Source organism: Teleopsis dalmanni, chromosome 2 (genome assembly GCF_002237135.1).
Source record: "Teleopsis dalmanni isolate 2A chromosome 2, ASM223713v2, whole genome shotgun sequence".
NCBI lineage: Eukaryota > Metazoa > Arthropoda > Insecta > Diptera > Diopsidae > Teleopsis > Teleopsis dalmanni.
The window spans coordinates 77,357,730-77,375,865 of NC_051847.1; the positions used below are offsets into that span (position 1 = coordinate 77,357,730).

The window sequence follows — 18,136 nt, forward strand, 5'->3', positions numbered from 1 at the left end:
ACAAATCTGTCAAGTGCACAGAATAGGTCCGTAAGTTTAATGAGATCTATTTTATTTTTGATACTTTGTACTGCACCTCTGTATTCAGTATCATTCAGATGATTTATATTGTAAATAACATACCCAACAATATTTATTGCTTTATATTATATTATTTTAATGCTGTAAATTGTATATTATTCTTAGTTTTATAAATTTTTTATGAATTTAGCAAATTTTATCTTATAACGATGTGTTTCAATATTTTAATCATCTTTGACGAAAACAACAAAACTACTAGCAATGCTTCAGAATATATTATCTGTATGAATATACAGTACTTTTTACAGTTAGCTAAACAGAATAAACTATAAATATCTATTTAACTAAGAAACACACATGAAATTGCAATATATGTACTTCATGTCGAAAGCTAATCAGCGCAGTCCTTCTTCCAGTTTTAAAGTAGCTTCATCAAAGTGATTAAAACTTTACACAACGATTTTGCATTTTAAAAAAATTCCAGTGCAAAAACATTACAAAAATGAACATACATAGTTATTCAAATTTTAAAATACATGAATTTTTTTCATATGTATTAGATCAACCATTCGAAGGAATTTCTGTTTAGCATTAAATTAAAATTTCAAACATATATTCTAAGAATTCTACAATATTAACTATTCTTTTAATTTTAGAGACTTAAGGATTAACTTAAATATTTGGTGCTTTTGTACTCTCCAATCATAAAAAGATAAAAAGAACATTTTTAGAAAATTCTGCAAATCATTACTGCACTCTGTATGCAATATAAGATAAGGTTCAACGACTTACTTATATACAATGAGGTAAAAATTCCACTTGACAAGTGAAGATATATGCATAAAGTTGTTCTTTAATATCAATTAATTATTTGATTAGATTTGACAAACCTCGCTATTGTCCAAACTGTATGCTTATCTATCAAAGCAAACAGATTATTTTCCCTTTTCTTTACGAAATTACTCAAATTGTAAAATGATTGCGAATGTATGACACATAAGTATACTTAGTTCAACATAATAAAAAGTTTTAAATAGTAGCATATTAATTTATTGGTGTACATACTTGCATCAAGGGTATAATGTACGCAAATAGGTCAATGGTTTTTTATGGTTCTTCTGCTTATTAATTTTTAATCGATCAAGGTGTGATAATGACCCGTCTTACTTAGCATAATCTCATAAAGGATCGGTCTAAAACCATTAAAGAGTAGCACAGAAAATCGTTTTAAATCATAATATGTTCAAATTTTGAACATGTGTCTGCGCGCTAATTACCTAAGTAACATATTCAGTTATTTGGGTATTAAATATTTTAGCATTTTATTTAATATTTTAGTATTTTATTTTATATTTTTAGTAAATTAAATTAATTTCTAACAAAGGTTTTTCAAAGCCTTAAAATATTTATTCCCAAGGTTCTTTTAGACATTAAAATATGAAATGTAATAACAGGGATTAGTTAAAAATGTAAAGGAAAAGGAAGTAATTAAATAAGGTAACAAAGAAAAAGGTTAAGGTACATTTCCTTTAACCTTGTACCTAAAAGAAAAACCTAATTAAATCAAATTATTAGACTATGTAAAATTTAGTATTTAAGAGCAAAAATTATAGAAAATAAAGGAGTCTTATATTTATTCTAAAACCGAACAGACGTGTGTTTTTAGTTGAAGTTTCTTATCATAATATATTTATCGCCCTAACTGTAATAATAGGCCATTTTGACTAGAATATAAAATTTTTTATTGTAATATAAAATTCTACTTCTCATCACCTTTCTAATATAAAATAATTTTAAGATCATATGCACTTATCAGTAACATTAAAGTTTTAGTAATAAAGTACAGACCATTGAAAGCTAACATTTTACAAGACAGGAGTCCTTGTTGCCGCTAGAATCCATAACTAATTATAAGATTTCGCTAAGCGACTTCTTAAATCGATTATTTTAAAATGGTAATACTATTTCCCCTTTTGTAGCGTATACATCCACACGAATTTGTTACATACATTCTTGTAAGCTATGTATGTGATCAGATGTAGGGTACCAATCCCAGTGCGGTAAATTCTTTTGTTTTGACTGCTGTTTAATTATCAAAACAAAGTGATTTTGCAAAAAATATACGATCGTAAATTACAAATGCTGATGAAGCATAATTTTTGTGAACATAAAAGATTTTTGGTACTGAAAAATGCTTAACATGTAATACAAACTGTCCATATCTATATATGGAATAATTTGTAATTGGTTTTTAAGTCTTAAGACTAAGTAATAAAATAATTTTGGTTATAAATGAAAACACCTATTTTGGAGGAATCACAAGATCATCGTAAAGAACATAATGGTTGCTCACTTAGTAATTATAAAAAGTGACGACATTGAGACTATTTGAAAAAATTTGTTATATAGGACCTTCTAGACAATATCATATTTCTATTATCACAGGATCATAGTTCGTAGTAATCTATTTTATGTAATAATTTAATTTATATACTAAATTTTTTACATTAATAAACAATAATTAGTGATAGGTAAGAAGTTAAGAACAGGAATGGCGCATGAAATTTGATAATATTTATGAAGTCATAAAAAAAATTATGCTTTTAATAATTATCGATGAAATACTACTAACTCAGAAGTATATGCATTATAAATTTTAATTTCTGTGGCTAATTATATTTCATCGGCCCTTTTGTCAAAACGAAAAAAGCTATCTTTGTTGGACCACATCAGAGAACTGATGAAAGATAAAGAATTTAATAATATATTGAATAAAGAAGAGTAAGTTTTTTTTTTGACGAGTAGATGGAATGCTTTATGCACCGTCAAACCAACCGTCAACGAAACGGTGTGCCCGACTTCCTCATGTTAGTATGTAATATATGGATAATATAATATAATTTTCGAAAAAATTATTTTTCTATGGTATATTGGATTGATTGTTGACTTGACTTGGGCAAGTTTTGAAAATGACGTATATACTAACTTTTAAAATTTTTATTGATGTTTATGTTGAACCTCTCAAAAAGTTTGAATTAAATCAGTTGCAAAAAAAAAATTTTTTTTAAATTCTGTGAGAGACCCATCACATTGAAAATCTAAATACGTTAGAAAAGGGTAAACAAATTTTTGCATCTGTACATTTTAAACTATAACAGCTAAATCAATTAAGTCACATTACCATCATGTAACTTAAAACATTCGTACAAAGTTTAGCTTTCAGTTATTGTATAATATAATAGGCTCCATATGGACAATAAAAAGTTTTAAAAATATATGCAAAATATATGCGAGAAGGCTTTTGAGAAAAACTAAAATAAGAGTCTTTCGCAAATGACGTGAAAACGGTGCACAGGAAAAAAATCATTATGATTTTCGACTTCTGTGGAAAATTTAATTATAAAAAATAAAGGGTCATCATTAGAAAACAAAATTTTTAATTGTTTGTAAACTAGTGTACTCAGAACAAAGCTCGTTCTCTGTTGATAAAAATTTACTATCTCTAAGACCTTAATATCTCTTACTTCAACTAAGTCATTCACCATACGTTCACACAAAGTCAAAAATATTACAATTCAAAAGTATGATTATTTTAACTATAAATACCGCATATAATTGACAATTGAGTTTAGTTGCGTTTAAAACGTATAACTGAAGTCATCCAAAATAAAAGAAATTTAATATAAAAAGCTAAAATGGCCTTTTATGAAACAGTTCTGGTTGCATCCCTAGCCTTGTGGGCGATATATAAATGGTTAACAATTCACAACAATGAATTTAAGAAACGTAATATACCCTATGAGAAACCATATCCTGCAGTAGGTAATTTCGGTAAAGTTGTGATGAACAAAGAGTCAGTCCACAAAACAGTTCTAGAATTCTATAAACGTAATAAAACGCAGTAAGTAAAAATATATTCAAAGTTATTTCATGAATAATTTTTTTAATTTTATTTAGCAAAATTGTGGGTTTCTTCAATTTTCGTAATCCAGTTTATTTTATCAATGAACCAGAGATGATTAAGAAAATTTGCATTAAAGACTTTGATAACTTTCCAAATCATACACCTTTTATTAATGTTGACGGCGACCCTTTGCTAGCTGGTATGCTTTCTATAATGAAGGATCAGCGTTGGAAGGATATGCGTAATACATTGACACCAGTTTTCACTGCAGCCAAAATGCGTAATATGTTTCCATTGATGAACGAATGCTTTAGTGAGTGCATAAAGAATTTAAAGATGCAACTGCCAAATGGCAGCTGTGAACTTGAAATGAAACAAATCATATCGAAACTCTCGAATGACATTATCGCTTCGACTGCTTTTGGAATAAGTATTAATTCACATGAGGACCCAAATAATAAATTCTATAACATTGGTCAAACAGTTACCAATTTAAGAGGCACACAAATGCTAAAGGCTATGATTTCGAATGTAGCACCTTGGATTTTAAAGGTAACTATATTTTTATATACTCGTAGAAATTTTAAATGAAAGATCCTATAAATATAAAAAAGGAGAACCAATAGATCTACGACCTGACATAGATCTATTGGTTCCCAGCGATACCAGATAGAATTCTACGTAGATTTTGTAGTAAAAATTTTTACGAACTTAAAAAGTGGTTAAAGCTGTACTCTGGCATCCGAGCCACCAAACGTTTCTCAAAGATTTTTGAAATCATTGCAGCTATTTATTAATGTTAAATTTATGGAAATTGAATTAATTATTTTTTTATTTCAGGGTCTTGGCATAAAAGTTTTCGATCAAGAAAAAACAGATTACTTCATTCGGCTTGTCGTTGATGCCATGAAATACCGTGAGAAGAACAACATTGTACGTCACGACATGATTCAACAGTTACTAGAAGCTAAGAAAGAATCCGCACAACACTGGTCTGACGAAGAAATCGTTGCACAATGTTTCGTTTTCTTCTTCGCTGCTTTTGAGAATAACACAAACTTGATTTGTGCGGCAAGTCACGAATTAATGTCATATCCTGATGTTCAACAACGTTTGTATGAGGAATGTCTTGAAATCAAAAAGGAATTACAGGACCAACCGTTTAATTATGATACAGGAAATAAGATGAAATATATGGATATGGTGATTAATGAAACACTCCGCAAATGGTCTTTTGCTCCACTCACTGATCGTGTTTGTTCTAAGGATTATAAACTGACAGACGAAGACAATAATTTAGTTTTTGAATTCAAAGTTGGTGATCGCGTCTGGTTTCCAATCAGTGGTTTACACATGGATGAACAACATTTTGAGAATCCTGATGTGTTTGATCCAGAACGTTTCAGTGATGATAACAAAGGAAATATTAAACCATTCACATATATTCCATTTGGTGCAGGACCTAGAAATTGCATAGGTACGACTACAGTTTTTATATAAATGACTATAATGAGTTTATGCATTTAGTTTTTATATTATATATTATATTATTTTAATTGTTTGTTGATATGCTTCATATTAATATTTTTACTTTAAGGTAATCGTTATGCACTGATGCAGGCAAAAGCAATGTTATACTATTTAGTTATTAACTGTAAACTGGAACGATCAGAAAATACTGTAAAAGATATTTTCGATGATATGCGTGGTTTTAATACAAGTCCGATTGGAGGCTTTTGGATGCGTTTTGTGTCAAGAAACTAACTAACCTAATGGTTGATTTATTGCACTAATTTTGTGTACATACAATTTGGTTATCAAACGATTGAACTATATAGGTGAATGTAAAAACTTATATATTGGTAAGAAGGAGTACTTAAAAATAAAATTTATTGATTATTTTACACATTTGTAATAAATATCAAAGTCAGTGACATAAATATAGTATATATATAAGTTGAAAAGTAATTATTTTAATAAATATTTTTATTCAATGGGTAAAAGCAAGAACAGAGCAATAGCAAACTTATCCATCTTGGGGACAATTTCATTGTCCAATATATCACATATAAACGTCCTGTATGGTTACGCTAATTAAAAGTTTTTGAATGTCTAAGAAAATTTGGTGGAAAAGCAATAGAAAGAATTCCAAAACCAAGTACATATTATAGGATAAACATACATAAACTGGTCTATTTTGTGGGTCTATGTAAAAGGTTTAATACAATCTATTAATGTGGATTCATAAGGAATAATTATATAATATTATGAATTATAATTACATATACATAAACATATTATCATTTCTGGCTTAGTAATTATTATTTAATTTTCTGCTGGTTAAATGTTTACCGCTACATTTCGATAGTTATTAAAATAAATTACAATTGAGTTAAATGAGTTAAATTCTATTCTATTATTATCTATTGATAGTTCTACAAATTATCAATATGTATAGATATTACCTTTGTAAGTTTTTGGTTTTCTTGTCCAAGACTATTCATTTTGTGGTTCCAAAAGCAAAAGCATTATTAATATTAATAAAAGCATTATTATTATTATTAATAATTATAAAATATATTTAAGATGTTGATCATTTTGATTCAATTATAGTATTTAAGCCTCGCTAGTAAGTGTAAAATACAATATCATTCAAATGCAATAAATGGGAAATCTTTCGGTATGGAATACTTTTGAGGTTGTTTCTTATACTTATCGGAACATGACGAGAACAATATATTGGTTTTTAAAGCATTAAATAATTTTATTATGTGTGTAAACACGATCCTTTTTGTAACCCTGCAACAAAAGTCTAGCTGCCCAGTGGAAACAGCTGGCATTATCTTAGTGGCCGATTCATAACATATCTACGAACTGTAAAATAATACGTCTGTGAAATTTCTCCTGTAAGAAAGCCAAAACAAAACATATACGTGTGAGTTGTGCAACGTTTTTTTCACACAACAATACTTAAAATTCATATTTCAAGTTTTACTTTCAAAAAAACCTGACAGTTATGCTGATGATGCAATTAGAATCCACAATTTATGTCACTTCTTCGTCACATTTTCATCACTTTCAAAGAAATTTGGATCTGTAACGCCTGTAGACTAAAAACCTAAAAAGCAAGTGACTAAAAAACAAGTGACATCTTGTAGATGTAATGGGTTCTCTATAATTTTTTATATATTTGCACTGCCATAAATATGAAAATTTTGTTAGTTTACATATCCAAAATAAAAATTAATCTACTATTACTATTGTAGTATTTAGATATCGCAATTTCAACATACGCAACAGTTATTAAACGATGCATATTACAAAACGACAAGTCTTAAAGTTATTATACTTGTTAATCTATAATGATCTGTATTACAGTCCTTTTTGTAATATGGCTTTAAAACAGTGATACGCGCTATAATAAAGAAATGGATGGCCATTTATAAAGTGTTTGATTTAAAGGTGTGATAACTCCTGCAGTTAATTTTTTTTATATTCTTTGAATACTATATAAATATGACTTGTGAACACAATCAACCAATGGGCCCAAGAGAATTTGTTTGGATCTCCAGTACAACCTACCTAACTTGGAGTCCTGTAATTTATTTCGAAAATACCTGTACTTCTTAGCCATTTACTTTTCACTAACTCTCAAAGTTAATCTATAAAAAAATAAGAACAATTTGTACAGTAAAAAGACGAAAAAACTTCAAGGTGGTTTTTTAAAATAATCTTCATAAAAAAATTCTTCAATTTCATTGAGATGCCTTGTAAAGATAGAACTCTTGTGGTAAGTTTGTTACATTCGATTAGAGAGACATGCTAATATCTTCCGTGTAGTCATTTCTATCGCAGTTGTGACAAGAACTATGAAAGTGCCTAACATTTGCTTTATTTAAATATACTAGGATATTTCTTTTTCGGGGATTATATGTAAACTCTCATATAATTCTTCTAATAAAAAAGAACAATAAGAACGTATCAAAGTTGCATTTCTACTACACCACTTGGGGGCAGATTGTATTGATTTTTTTTAATTTTTTAACATGGATTTAAAAAAAGTAAAATTGCAAAATGTATTATAAAAGCTCAGCGAATACTTTACTCCAAAAGCTAACGTGGATATGGAACGCTACAAATTCTTAATGCGCCAACAACGATCAGAAGAAACTATAAGCAAATATAAAAAGATTTCTGTGTTGCGGATGCATTTAAAGACTGACTCATTCACAGATATTGATAGAGATATAGACCTTCATTGTCATACAATAGCTTCTCAAATTTCTTTACCGAGATGGGATATTGAAGTTTTGAAATAGTTCGAAGAAAGCATCAGACATATCAAAAGCTTTTAAAATTTTTGAAAGTTAGCTGGCCCACATCAAAAGAATGGTGCTACTTAGATATTAGATCGTATCAAGGATAGTATTTATAAAATTGAATAACTATTACTAAAAAATAATAAGGTAATTATACCATAAAGTCTTAGAACATAATTGTTTTGATTACATGTTTGGCAAGATTAAAGTTTTTCAAAAGAATGATGTTTATAGTTTAGTATCTAGTTGCGAAATTTATATAAAATTAAGAAACTCTAATCCGAAAGAAGACTTGCTTAGGCATGAAGTAGCTTAAATTCCTTGGTTCAAAGTAGGTATAGACCTTTTAGAATTTATCAAAAGAACTTACTTGCTAATAGTAGATTACATTTTCACATATATTGAGATTCAGTGGTTAAACTGAGGTTCTTCAAATTTAGCAACAAAATTGAAAAGCATATTTCAATATATCACGTCATGAATACCAGTGTACATAATATCAGATAATTAGTCACCATTTAATTCTCTCGATTTGAAATATTTTTGTGTTGACTGGGGTATAAATCATATCACGCCGAGTCCTAAACATGGACTCAAGGTCAAATGGTGTTGCCGAAAGATCAGTGCAAACTATTAAAAAGTTGCTTAATAAATGTCTAGAAACTGGAGCAATGTACTATATAGTTTTGCTTCAGATTCGCACGACCCCCTAAAAACAATTTTGTAAGTGCAGCTGAACTTTTAATGGCTACAAAACTCAGAACGAAATTACCATGATTGTTTAATAATTTGAAGTCTAAATTGCCGAACAAAGTAAAAGAATAAATTACTTAATCAAAAACAAATTAAAATTAGTCACAAAATAATAAAAGGAGCTCATGGATTCAAGGAACAAAAGTGGTTTTTAGTTGAAGACATAAATGGAGTAGAGTATAGAAGAAATAAGCAAGAGCTTTTGAAAACATTAAATTTAAAAATAACTGAAGCACCTGAAAAAAGAAAAAGAACAAGTCATAGAAACAGAAAGTGAAAAAATTGTGAAATAAAATAATGATTTAGGTGATCTTAAAACAAAGTGAAATATTCAGAAATTAAAAAAGAGAAGAAAAACAATTTTAAAATAAAAAAAGTTTATTTTATATTTTAAAATCATCAAAAGTGACTTTTCTTTATTAATTAATCAAAATTTAATTACTGAAATTTTGTTTTTTCTAAATTTGTAAACAAACAAAAAAGTTCCTGAGTTTCAAACTCAATGATCGTAGCCTATTTCACTCCAGAATCAAAGCAAAAATAAAGTTTTTGAAAATGATATATTAATGAGATCCATTTCTTGTGATTTAAATCTTAAATCAAGTGAATTCAACAAAATTGAGAGTATCAATTTTTAATAAGTAACAAATGACAATAGTCAAACCACCTTAATTCCCGCACAAATAAACACTTGTCATACTTCATTGAGTAAATCGATAGTCGAATCGGTAAAAAACTCAAAGACAGAAATACATACTTTTGCTCACAAAAGCACTACATTAAATAAAAGCTCTTCATTGTTGATGAGTAAAAGCTCTACAAATACTGGTAAAGGGGCAGCTTTGCAGACTGGTATTGATCGATACATTTATATTAACAAGAGATCAGATACTCCTGTAATTACAAATCAAACAACTTAAACAGATAAATACCAAATACATCCTATACTCAATATACTCAATGCAAGACATCAGAAACAAGAGAAATGCAAAAAATTTTAAAATTTTAAAAAATATGACACAACAAACAAACTGAAACGCAATAATTATTCTAAAATAATAATTATTCTAAGGATTTCCAAAATTGATTCGCAGTTCTTAGTGACGAAAGTTTCATAAAAATAATAAAGAACCAGAATAAAAAGGATTACTGGGATAATATAACAGGATTAACACAATCCAAATCACTTAGTGGGACCTATAACAATAAGCGATACCAATAAGTGAGGTGTATACGGAGGCAAACTGTAGATTCTATGAAGAGAATGAGGAGTCGGCCACACATGTGCTGTTAGAATGCCTTACGCTAATGCACAAACGGAATAGACTCCTGGGAATGTATATTCTTAAGGACGAGGCAATAAAACTCTGTAAAGTAAGTTCTATACTACATTTCATTGACGCAACAGGGCTTAGAGAACTACTATAAACCAAGAAAGGGGCACAATAGACACGATGATCGTAGTACCACATACCTTAACAATAATAATAATAGGAATGAATGTGATAATTAAAATATAATTCAATGTCTCAATTGTAAAGAATATGGACACTCAAGAACGTATTGCAAACTAGAAAGTATATGCATGATATGTTCAGAATATCCCCCAACTGAAAAATGTCTAGACGATAAAACTAACAAACTAGACGATAAAGTTGTAGAACTCAAGGAGAACTCAAGTGAATGTGAATGCAACTAAAAATGTAACAACATATTTTTTTTTTTTTTTTTTGAATCCATTTATTTTATTACAATCTGTCAGGTATGAATGACAATAAGTAATATATATAATTATAAATCGTAATAATAATTATTACGATCTAAAAAAAGAAAGACACGTATGGACTATGCCCAGTGACATATCCATATACTATATTTAAAATAACAATGTATGATCTATAAATACATATCTAAAATATCTCTCGATGTTTTCCTTCTCAGCCCTGTAAAAGAAATAAGAAACTCAGCCTTAAATAAGAAACTAAATATGCAAACTTCTGCAAACGTTGTTAAGAATACTCCAACTAACAACAATAACTCTGAAATCACCAATATGAATCAAAAGTATTGATTCATACTTTTATCCTTTATTCAAAAAATTTACAATTTTATGGATTGGATACAAAAAATGATCCATCTAGTCTATATATTTTTAAAAATTAACTATAGCAAAATAAAACCTATTAAATGATGTCAAATTTGAAACATTCAAAAATGTTTATATTATATTAAATTTTATATTATATTAAGACATTTTATCCTGTTTAATAAGAGCTTTAATAGTTAAACTTAAGCTGTTACAATATATTTATGGTATTTAGCAAATAAATTAGAAATATCAACAATTTTTTATTATTATAATCTTAGATAGCTTACTTAATCTTTAATTTTTCTGTTTTTGATTTGATTGAAGAAGGTTCAAATTTTCTTTGTGGCTTGCAACCAGAAGTGTGCCTTTTATGCCACTTGTGAAGTTAACTGGATTTTTTTTTTTTAAGAAACGATACGGGTTTTAAAATTGATATTTATAATGTATCGTTTTTATTAGTTTCCGCCTTTAAATATTAAAATTTTTATTTATTTAAAATAAACCAATTGTCGATTCCAAAATAGAGTTAAATTTTCAACAAATAAATTTCCCATTGTCATTATGGCAAAAATTTTAACTTTTTATTTACTTGGGAAGTATTATATTAAAAAAATATTACATATTGTTTGATAAAAAATAATATCTTAAATGAGTAAGATATGGTTCTAAGTCAGCGATCTCTTTTCACAATTGGTGGTAGATCATTCGAGTACGTCGAAGAGTACAGCTATGTGGGTACCTACGTTAATATATATGAGGTGCAGCAAAAGATGTAGATAGCAGAATATCAAAGGCCAGAATAGCATTCAATGAAATTGTATGGATCAAAATCTTTGATGATCAGTGAACAGTGAAATACAGAGAAAACTTTAAAGTTCTGCCAACAGATGCCTTCATAATATTTGAGAATTTGGTGGCTACGTAGAATTTCAAATATGGAACTACTTCAACAAGCAAACCAAGAAGATATCAACAAACAAGTCAAGCGACGGTAATATAATTAGCTCTTCGAAAGGCGTACGACGAAATATACCACGCAAAACTTCAATGGAATCCCTAAGGCAATAGACACAGAGAAAGACCATGTAACACCTGGAGAAGAACGATAACAAATGAAACCGGCAATTGTTTGAATTAATTGCTTTATTTTGATAGTGATAAAAATAAATGGAGATTCTATGTAACAAGTCTATGCACCTGATGGAGTACGGCTAATAATAATAACACTCAGATCAATCAGAGAGGTATAAGTAAGGCATTAGTGTAGTTATTTATCGCATACAGAGAGACAAGATTTAAGAAAAAATTTTTAACACTCGTAGTTAGTATAAATTATTATTCCATTAAAATTAAAGTTTTGAATATTAGCTTCATTGATACATAGGATTTTGATTGCCATATGCTGCAATCAAAACAGATTGATTGCAAAATTTTTCAGAAGTGTGCAATTACTTACGAAAACCTTAAATATATTTTATTTATTTAATTTATTATTGGAATAAATAATAAACACGAATTTGTGACCAACTTGATATTAAAACTGTTATTTTATAATTGCAAATGTTCATACTTTTCTTTTATAATTAATTAGTTAATAATTAAGGAAGTTATTTAATCAAATTTTATATAATATGAACATTAACTGAATCAATTGTATTTGAATTGATTCAGAATAAAATAGTATTGCAGATTTGCTACAATTTATAATATTTTGAGAACATATTATATACAATTTGTTGTATATTTTCTATTTGTTATATGTGCTTGGAATATTCATTTCGAATTATTCTCGTATATATTCAACTTTATGCAGTCACCTACACTGAAAAACATTTTATTTCACTGCAACAATTTGTCATTTCAAATTATATTTTTATGTATGGACATTCGATTTCAAAAATCTTTTTCAAAACAATTGTCCAATATGTTGATTCGTCGATAGTTCGATGCTTCCATTTGAATTTGTGAATTGAATTTTTTTGTTCTATCCTTCGATGTTTGTTAGCATGTTTGTCTTTGTCCAAGATCCCCTATCAACGAATATAATATGCTAGCCTATAGTTAATATATGTTATGTGTAGCTAGATATATAATATTTGTCGTTAGTGTCATTGCCCATCCAACGTATTGATAGATATTATGTTTCATACTACTATATCCACTATCATTATGGTGATTTATGATATAATTATATGGTTGCTTATAACGATGAATTTTAATATTTTAATCACACATTGATAAAGTCAAGAAAACTATAAGCATTATTTGCAGAATATATTATCTCTATGTAGGTACAGTACGTTTTGTAGCTAGGTGAACAAAATATATTATAAATGTATATTTAACTTTGAAACACACATGACAATGCTGATGTTGCTGTCTGGAGCTAATCAATCCAGTCTCTTCATAATACTTAATTTTATTAAAAGTTTTACAATAGACTCAAAATGGTAAGAGACCGACCATTCGAAGAAACTTCTATTTAAGATTAATAAAAAATTCAAAGATAAATTCTAGGAACTCTACATTATTTACTGTTCTTTTGATTTTAAGGATTTAAGGATCAATTTATATATATAGTTCTTTTCGTACTTTACAATCATAGAAAAATAATCATTTTTAAAAAATTCTGTAATTCGTTGCAGAACTATTATATTCAATATAAGATAAGGTTCAACGACATTTGTTCCTTAATATCAATTAATTATTTCATTATATTTGGCATGCGTCGCTTTTACCCAAATTGTATGCTTATCTATTAAAACAAAAATGATAATTTTTTATTTTTTTCATAAGAAAACAGAAAGGAAATTTACTCAAATTGTAAAATGATTGCGAATGTATGATAATTAAGCATACTCAGTTCAACGTGATATAAAGTCTTTACTAATAGCATATTAATTTATTCAATTCAATTTGAACCTATATAGTTCTTTTATTATGGTGTGCATAATATTACATCTTACTAAGGATAATCTCATCAAGGGTCAGCCTAAGACCGTTAGAAAGCAGCACAGAAAATCGTTCTGACTTTTGCTGACATAAAATCTTACTTCATTTCACTTGCGCTGCACTCATTCCAGAATTGTAATATACAGTTCTTATAATGTTCCCACTTTTAAAGAAATGCGATAAGAGTGCAATACATAATCGATTTTATTTAAATTTAAGTTAGTTTAAAGTTAAGTTGTAGTTTCGAATTCGCAGGATATTGGATAGGAATATGTATGGGTCGAATTTAATAATCAAAGAATTACCAATTAAAAACTCTGCAACAGTTTATGTAGTAAGTTATAAGCATAAGTATTTATCGTTTAGCAATGTACCATACATAAAAGTAATACAAACGTTAAATAAATAAATAGGTAAAAGATCTAGTGTATTTATCGGAATATTAAAGCTGTAATAATAACGTATAGACCAATATTCCACATCACAGGCATCTTTGTTGCCGCTAGAGTCAATTACTAATGCTAAGGCATTGCTGAGCGAATTCTTAAAATTGATTAATACGAAATTTCAAAACTACTTTCTCTTTTGTGACGTATACATCCATACGAATTTGTTATCATATCTCTCATTAAACTCTTAATTTTATCCAGGGTGTGAGAGTAGGAATTATGTACTATATCCAGCTATGATACCGTTTGACTTAGTGTGTTTACTTTTAACTAAAAATGAAGCTTATAGTATAATATCCCAATTTATATTCTATTAAATTTTAGAGCCTTCATAGCGTGTAAGTTCTGACGTTATGGAAATTTTTTTTAGAGATTGAGTACAACCATTTAATTAATTTTAAAATATTTCAATTTTGTCTTATTAATTGTTATGGTTAAATATTCATGTGATCAGATGTAGGGTACCAATCCCAGTGCGGTAAATTCTTTTGTTTTGAGTGCCGTTTAATTATCAAAACAAAATGATTTTGCAAAAAATTTACGATCGTAAATTCATGCTGACGAAGCATAATTTTTGAGGAAATAGCAGTATATTTATATATAGAATAATAAAAAAAAAATTGGTTTGTTAAGTTTTAAGACTAAACAATAAAATAATTTGGGCTATTACTGAAAATACCTACGATCTTGTGTTGGAGGGTTCACAAGATCACCGTGAAGAACATAATATGTTCACGTATCACAGTGTGCCAAAACAGAAGATATACAATCAAAATGTGCAATTTTAATAAACACTAAAATGTTATAAGTGAGAATGTGGAAAATATTGGCAAATTTTTAATGATATTTTTCACTTCTATCTGCGGTACCCAAAAAATGTATCCGAGGTTTTCATTAAAATTTTGCATTTAAATAGCCAAACTTTAGCTTCACAAAAAACTAAAAATTGACCCTTGCAACTCTATGTTTCATACTTATTTCAGGTCTGAGAAATAACTGAAAAATTACACAAAATGTAACCTTCAATTAATCTTATTTATTTTAACAACAAATCTCATAAGTAATTATATACCGCCATTTATTTCTTTATAAATATTTAATTCCTTCCTATTTCAATTTTTAAGCAAATCGGTTGAAAAACAATGATGTTATCACGCATTATGTTTTGAATTATGATCGAATTTTGATCGTATAATTTCTGTTTTGGCACACTGTGCGCAGAAATTATAAGACCTAACGATACTGAGACCATTTCAAAAAATCAATTATATAGGACCTTCTAGACAATATCATATCTCATCATACAATACCATAAAGAATCTTTTACATAAAAATTTAATTTATATATATAAATCGTGGTAGGTATAAAATTGGGAACAGAGTGCATTATACCGGGTGTACCGGTATGAAATGAGCGTTTTTTGGTGAAAATAAAACACTAATTATTAATAGGAAATTTTTTTTTTTTTTTTTTTTTTTTTTTTTTATTTAATTTAAATTCAATATGTATTCTGTCACATAGCACGGTGACATTTTACAATTTTTTAATAAATACTATTTGAGACTTGATCATTTACAATTAAAGTAGTTCTCCCTGTAGAGAGCTACTCTTTTCTTTTTAATTTAAGATTTCTTTATAATAAAATTTGATTTTTATAATAAAATTTGAAGCGGCGTTTTCCTTTTCAGTCTCGTAAATATATTTGAGGGGGACATCAAATTCGAAGCTAGGATGTTGGGATGAATTTGTATTCGTTCATGGTATTTTCTAGCTACCTTTTTTACTTCATCTCTTACCGGGATTATCCCAAGGTCCAGATGGATTTGAATGTTAGTTACATACCATGGAGCATTTACTATTTCCCGTAAAGTTTTAGATTGAAATCTTTGAAGAATTTCTATGTTGGATGTTGAGGCTGTTCCCCATAATTGAATGCCATAGGTCCATACTGGTTTTAGCACACTTTTATATAAAATAAGTTTATTCTTTAGGGATACTGAAGATTTTTTATTTAGTAGCCAAAACATTTTTCTGTATTGAATCCCAAGGGATTTCCTTTTGTTAAAAATATGCGTTTTCCATGTCAGACGTCTATCTAAGTGCATGCCCAAGTATTTAGCGCTATTTGATTGCGGAATTATTATATTATTAAGTTTAATTTCCGGGCAGGTGTCTTTTCTCATTGTGAATGTAACATGAGTAGATTTTGTTTCATTTGCTTTCATGCGCCAATACTGCAACCATTTTGATATACGATCAAGACCAGCTTGTAGTTTGAATGAGGCTACAGAGGGATCGTTTGCACTCGCCAGGATAGGTGTATCATCTGCAAATGTGCCGGTTACAATTCCTACCGTCTTCGGTAAATCGTATGTGAAAAGCAGATAAAGGGTTGGACCGAGTACACTGCCTTGTGGTACTCCAGCTCTAATATCATGTAGAGAAGACATTTCATTTTCATTGTTGACATAAAAGAGTCTTTTCAATAGATACGATTTTATGAACGTATAATAGTTAAGTGGCAGAAGCTTTTTACATTTGTAAAGAAGTCCTTGGTGCCATACTCGATCAAACGCTTGAGATATGTATGTCCAAAAACGCTGCTGAGCAGTATTCTTTTCGCTCGAAAGTGGTCTGTATTTTTTCAACAATTCTATGAATTTGCTCAATGGTTGAGTGTTTTCTTCTGAATCCAAACTGGTGGTTCGGAATTATTCGTTTCGACTCAATTACCGGCATAAGACGTTTTAAAAATAATATCTCAAGAACTTTTGAAAGAATGGGAAGGAGACTTACTGGACGATAGGATTTTACATCTTCAGCTGGTTTCCCTGGTTTTAGTATCATCTTTATTTCGGCAACTTTCCATTGATCAGGGATGAAACTTTTTAACAAGGATGCATTGAAAAGATGAGTAATAAATATTAAAGCAACATCTGGAAGTTTTTTAAGAATTTCAGCAGTTATGAGGTCATAACCAGGTGCCTTTTGATTTTTAAGAGATTTAATTGTAGAAATTATTTCTCGTTTTTTAAATTTCCTAATTGGTAACTCCATTTGGTGAGTTTCTTCTAAAAATTTGGAAACATTGACATCTATTTCTGAATCGCCAGTCATATCATGTGGAATAAAAACGTTTTTTAGATGGCTTGCGAAAAGTTGAGCTTTTTCAGACGGTTTTTTCGCCCAAGTATTATCTGTATTTTTAAGTGGGGGTCGATAATCTATTGTATTATTTACTTTTTTATTTGCTTTCCATAGAGAATAGTGAGATAAGTGAGACGTGTCGAGGCTATGTAAGAACTTCTGCGTATTTTGTTCCGTCTGTCGTTTCAGCAGAGTCTTTAGATCTTTAATAATTTTGTTAAGTTTCCTCTTGTCTTCAGGAAATCTGGTACGATGCCATATTTTTCTAGCATTTCGTTTATCCTTTAGTTTTTTTGTGATCTCCCCAGTATACGTTACTAGATTCTTCATATAGACTTTTGGAGGAGGAGTAGCTTCCCATGCTGCCTCTTGAATAGATCTGGTTAGGTATTCAGTCGCTTCAATTATATCTTCTTCAGTTTTTAGTGGCATTTTGACGTTTAGAGACGATGACAACATTGTTTCAAATATAGTCCAATTTGTTTGCTTGTTGTATAATTG

At 28.7% G+C, this 18,136-nt stretch overlaps 3 protein-coding genes across 3 annotated transcripts in view; 2 read left to right on the plus strand and 1 right to left on the minus strand.

Moving 5' to 3' along the window:
* The window catches only part of LOC119684862 (cytochrome P450 9b2-like), a 286,885-nt gene that overhangs the window by 245,044 nt on the left and 23,705 nt on the right, over window positions 1-18,136 (plus strand). The window lies entirely within an intron of this gene.
* Window positions 1-18,136, minus strand: part of LOC119684857 (uncharacterized protein DDB_G0283357) — a 140,052-nt gene that overhangs the window by 36,950 nt on the left and 84,966 nt on the right. The gene's annotated exons all lie outside the window — the stretch shown is intronic.
* LOC119684867 (cytochrome P450 9b2-like) lies at window positions 3,717-5,773 on the plus strand. Its single transcript, XM_038098999.1, has 4 exons — window positions 3,717-3,922; window positions 3,979-4,477; window positions 4,766-5,402; window positions 5,523-5,773. The coding sequence occupies exons 1-4, from the start codon at window positions 3,717-3,719 to the stop codon at window positions 5,687-5,689; spliced, it is 1,509 nt and encodes a 502-aa protein (XP_037954927.1). The 3' UTR covers window positions 5,690-5,773.

Bases quoted from the DNA above. Each gene is read 5' to 3' on its own strand.
- LOC119684867 (XM_038098999.1), top strand. From the start codon at position 3,717: ATGGCCTTTTATGAAACAGTTCTGGTTGCATCCCTAGCCTTGTGGGCG. The intron at 3,923-3,978 runs GTAAGTAAAAAT...AATTTTATTTAG, and splicing joins TATAAACGTAATAAAACGCA to CAAAATTGTGGGTTTCTTCA. The intron at 5,403-5,522 runs GTACGACTACAG...TTTTACTTTAAG, and splicing joins AGGACCTAGAAATTGCATAG to GTAATCGTTATGCACTGATG.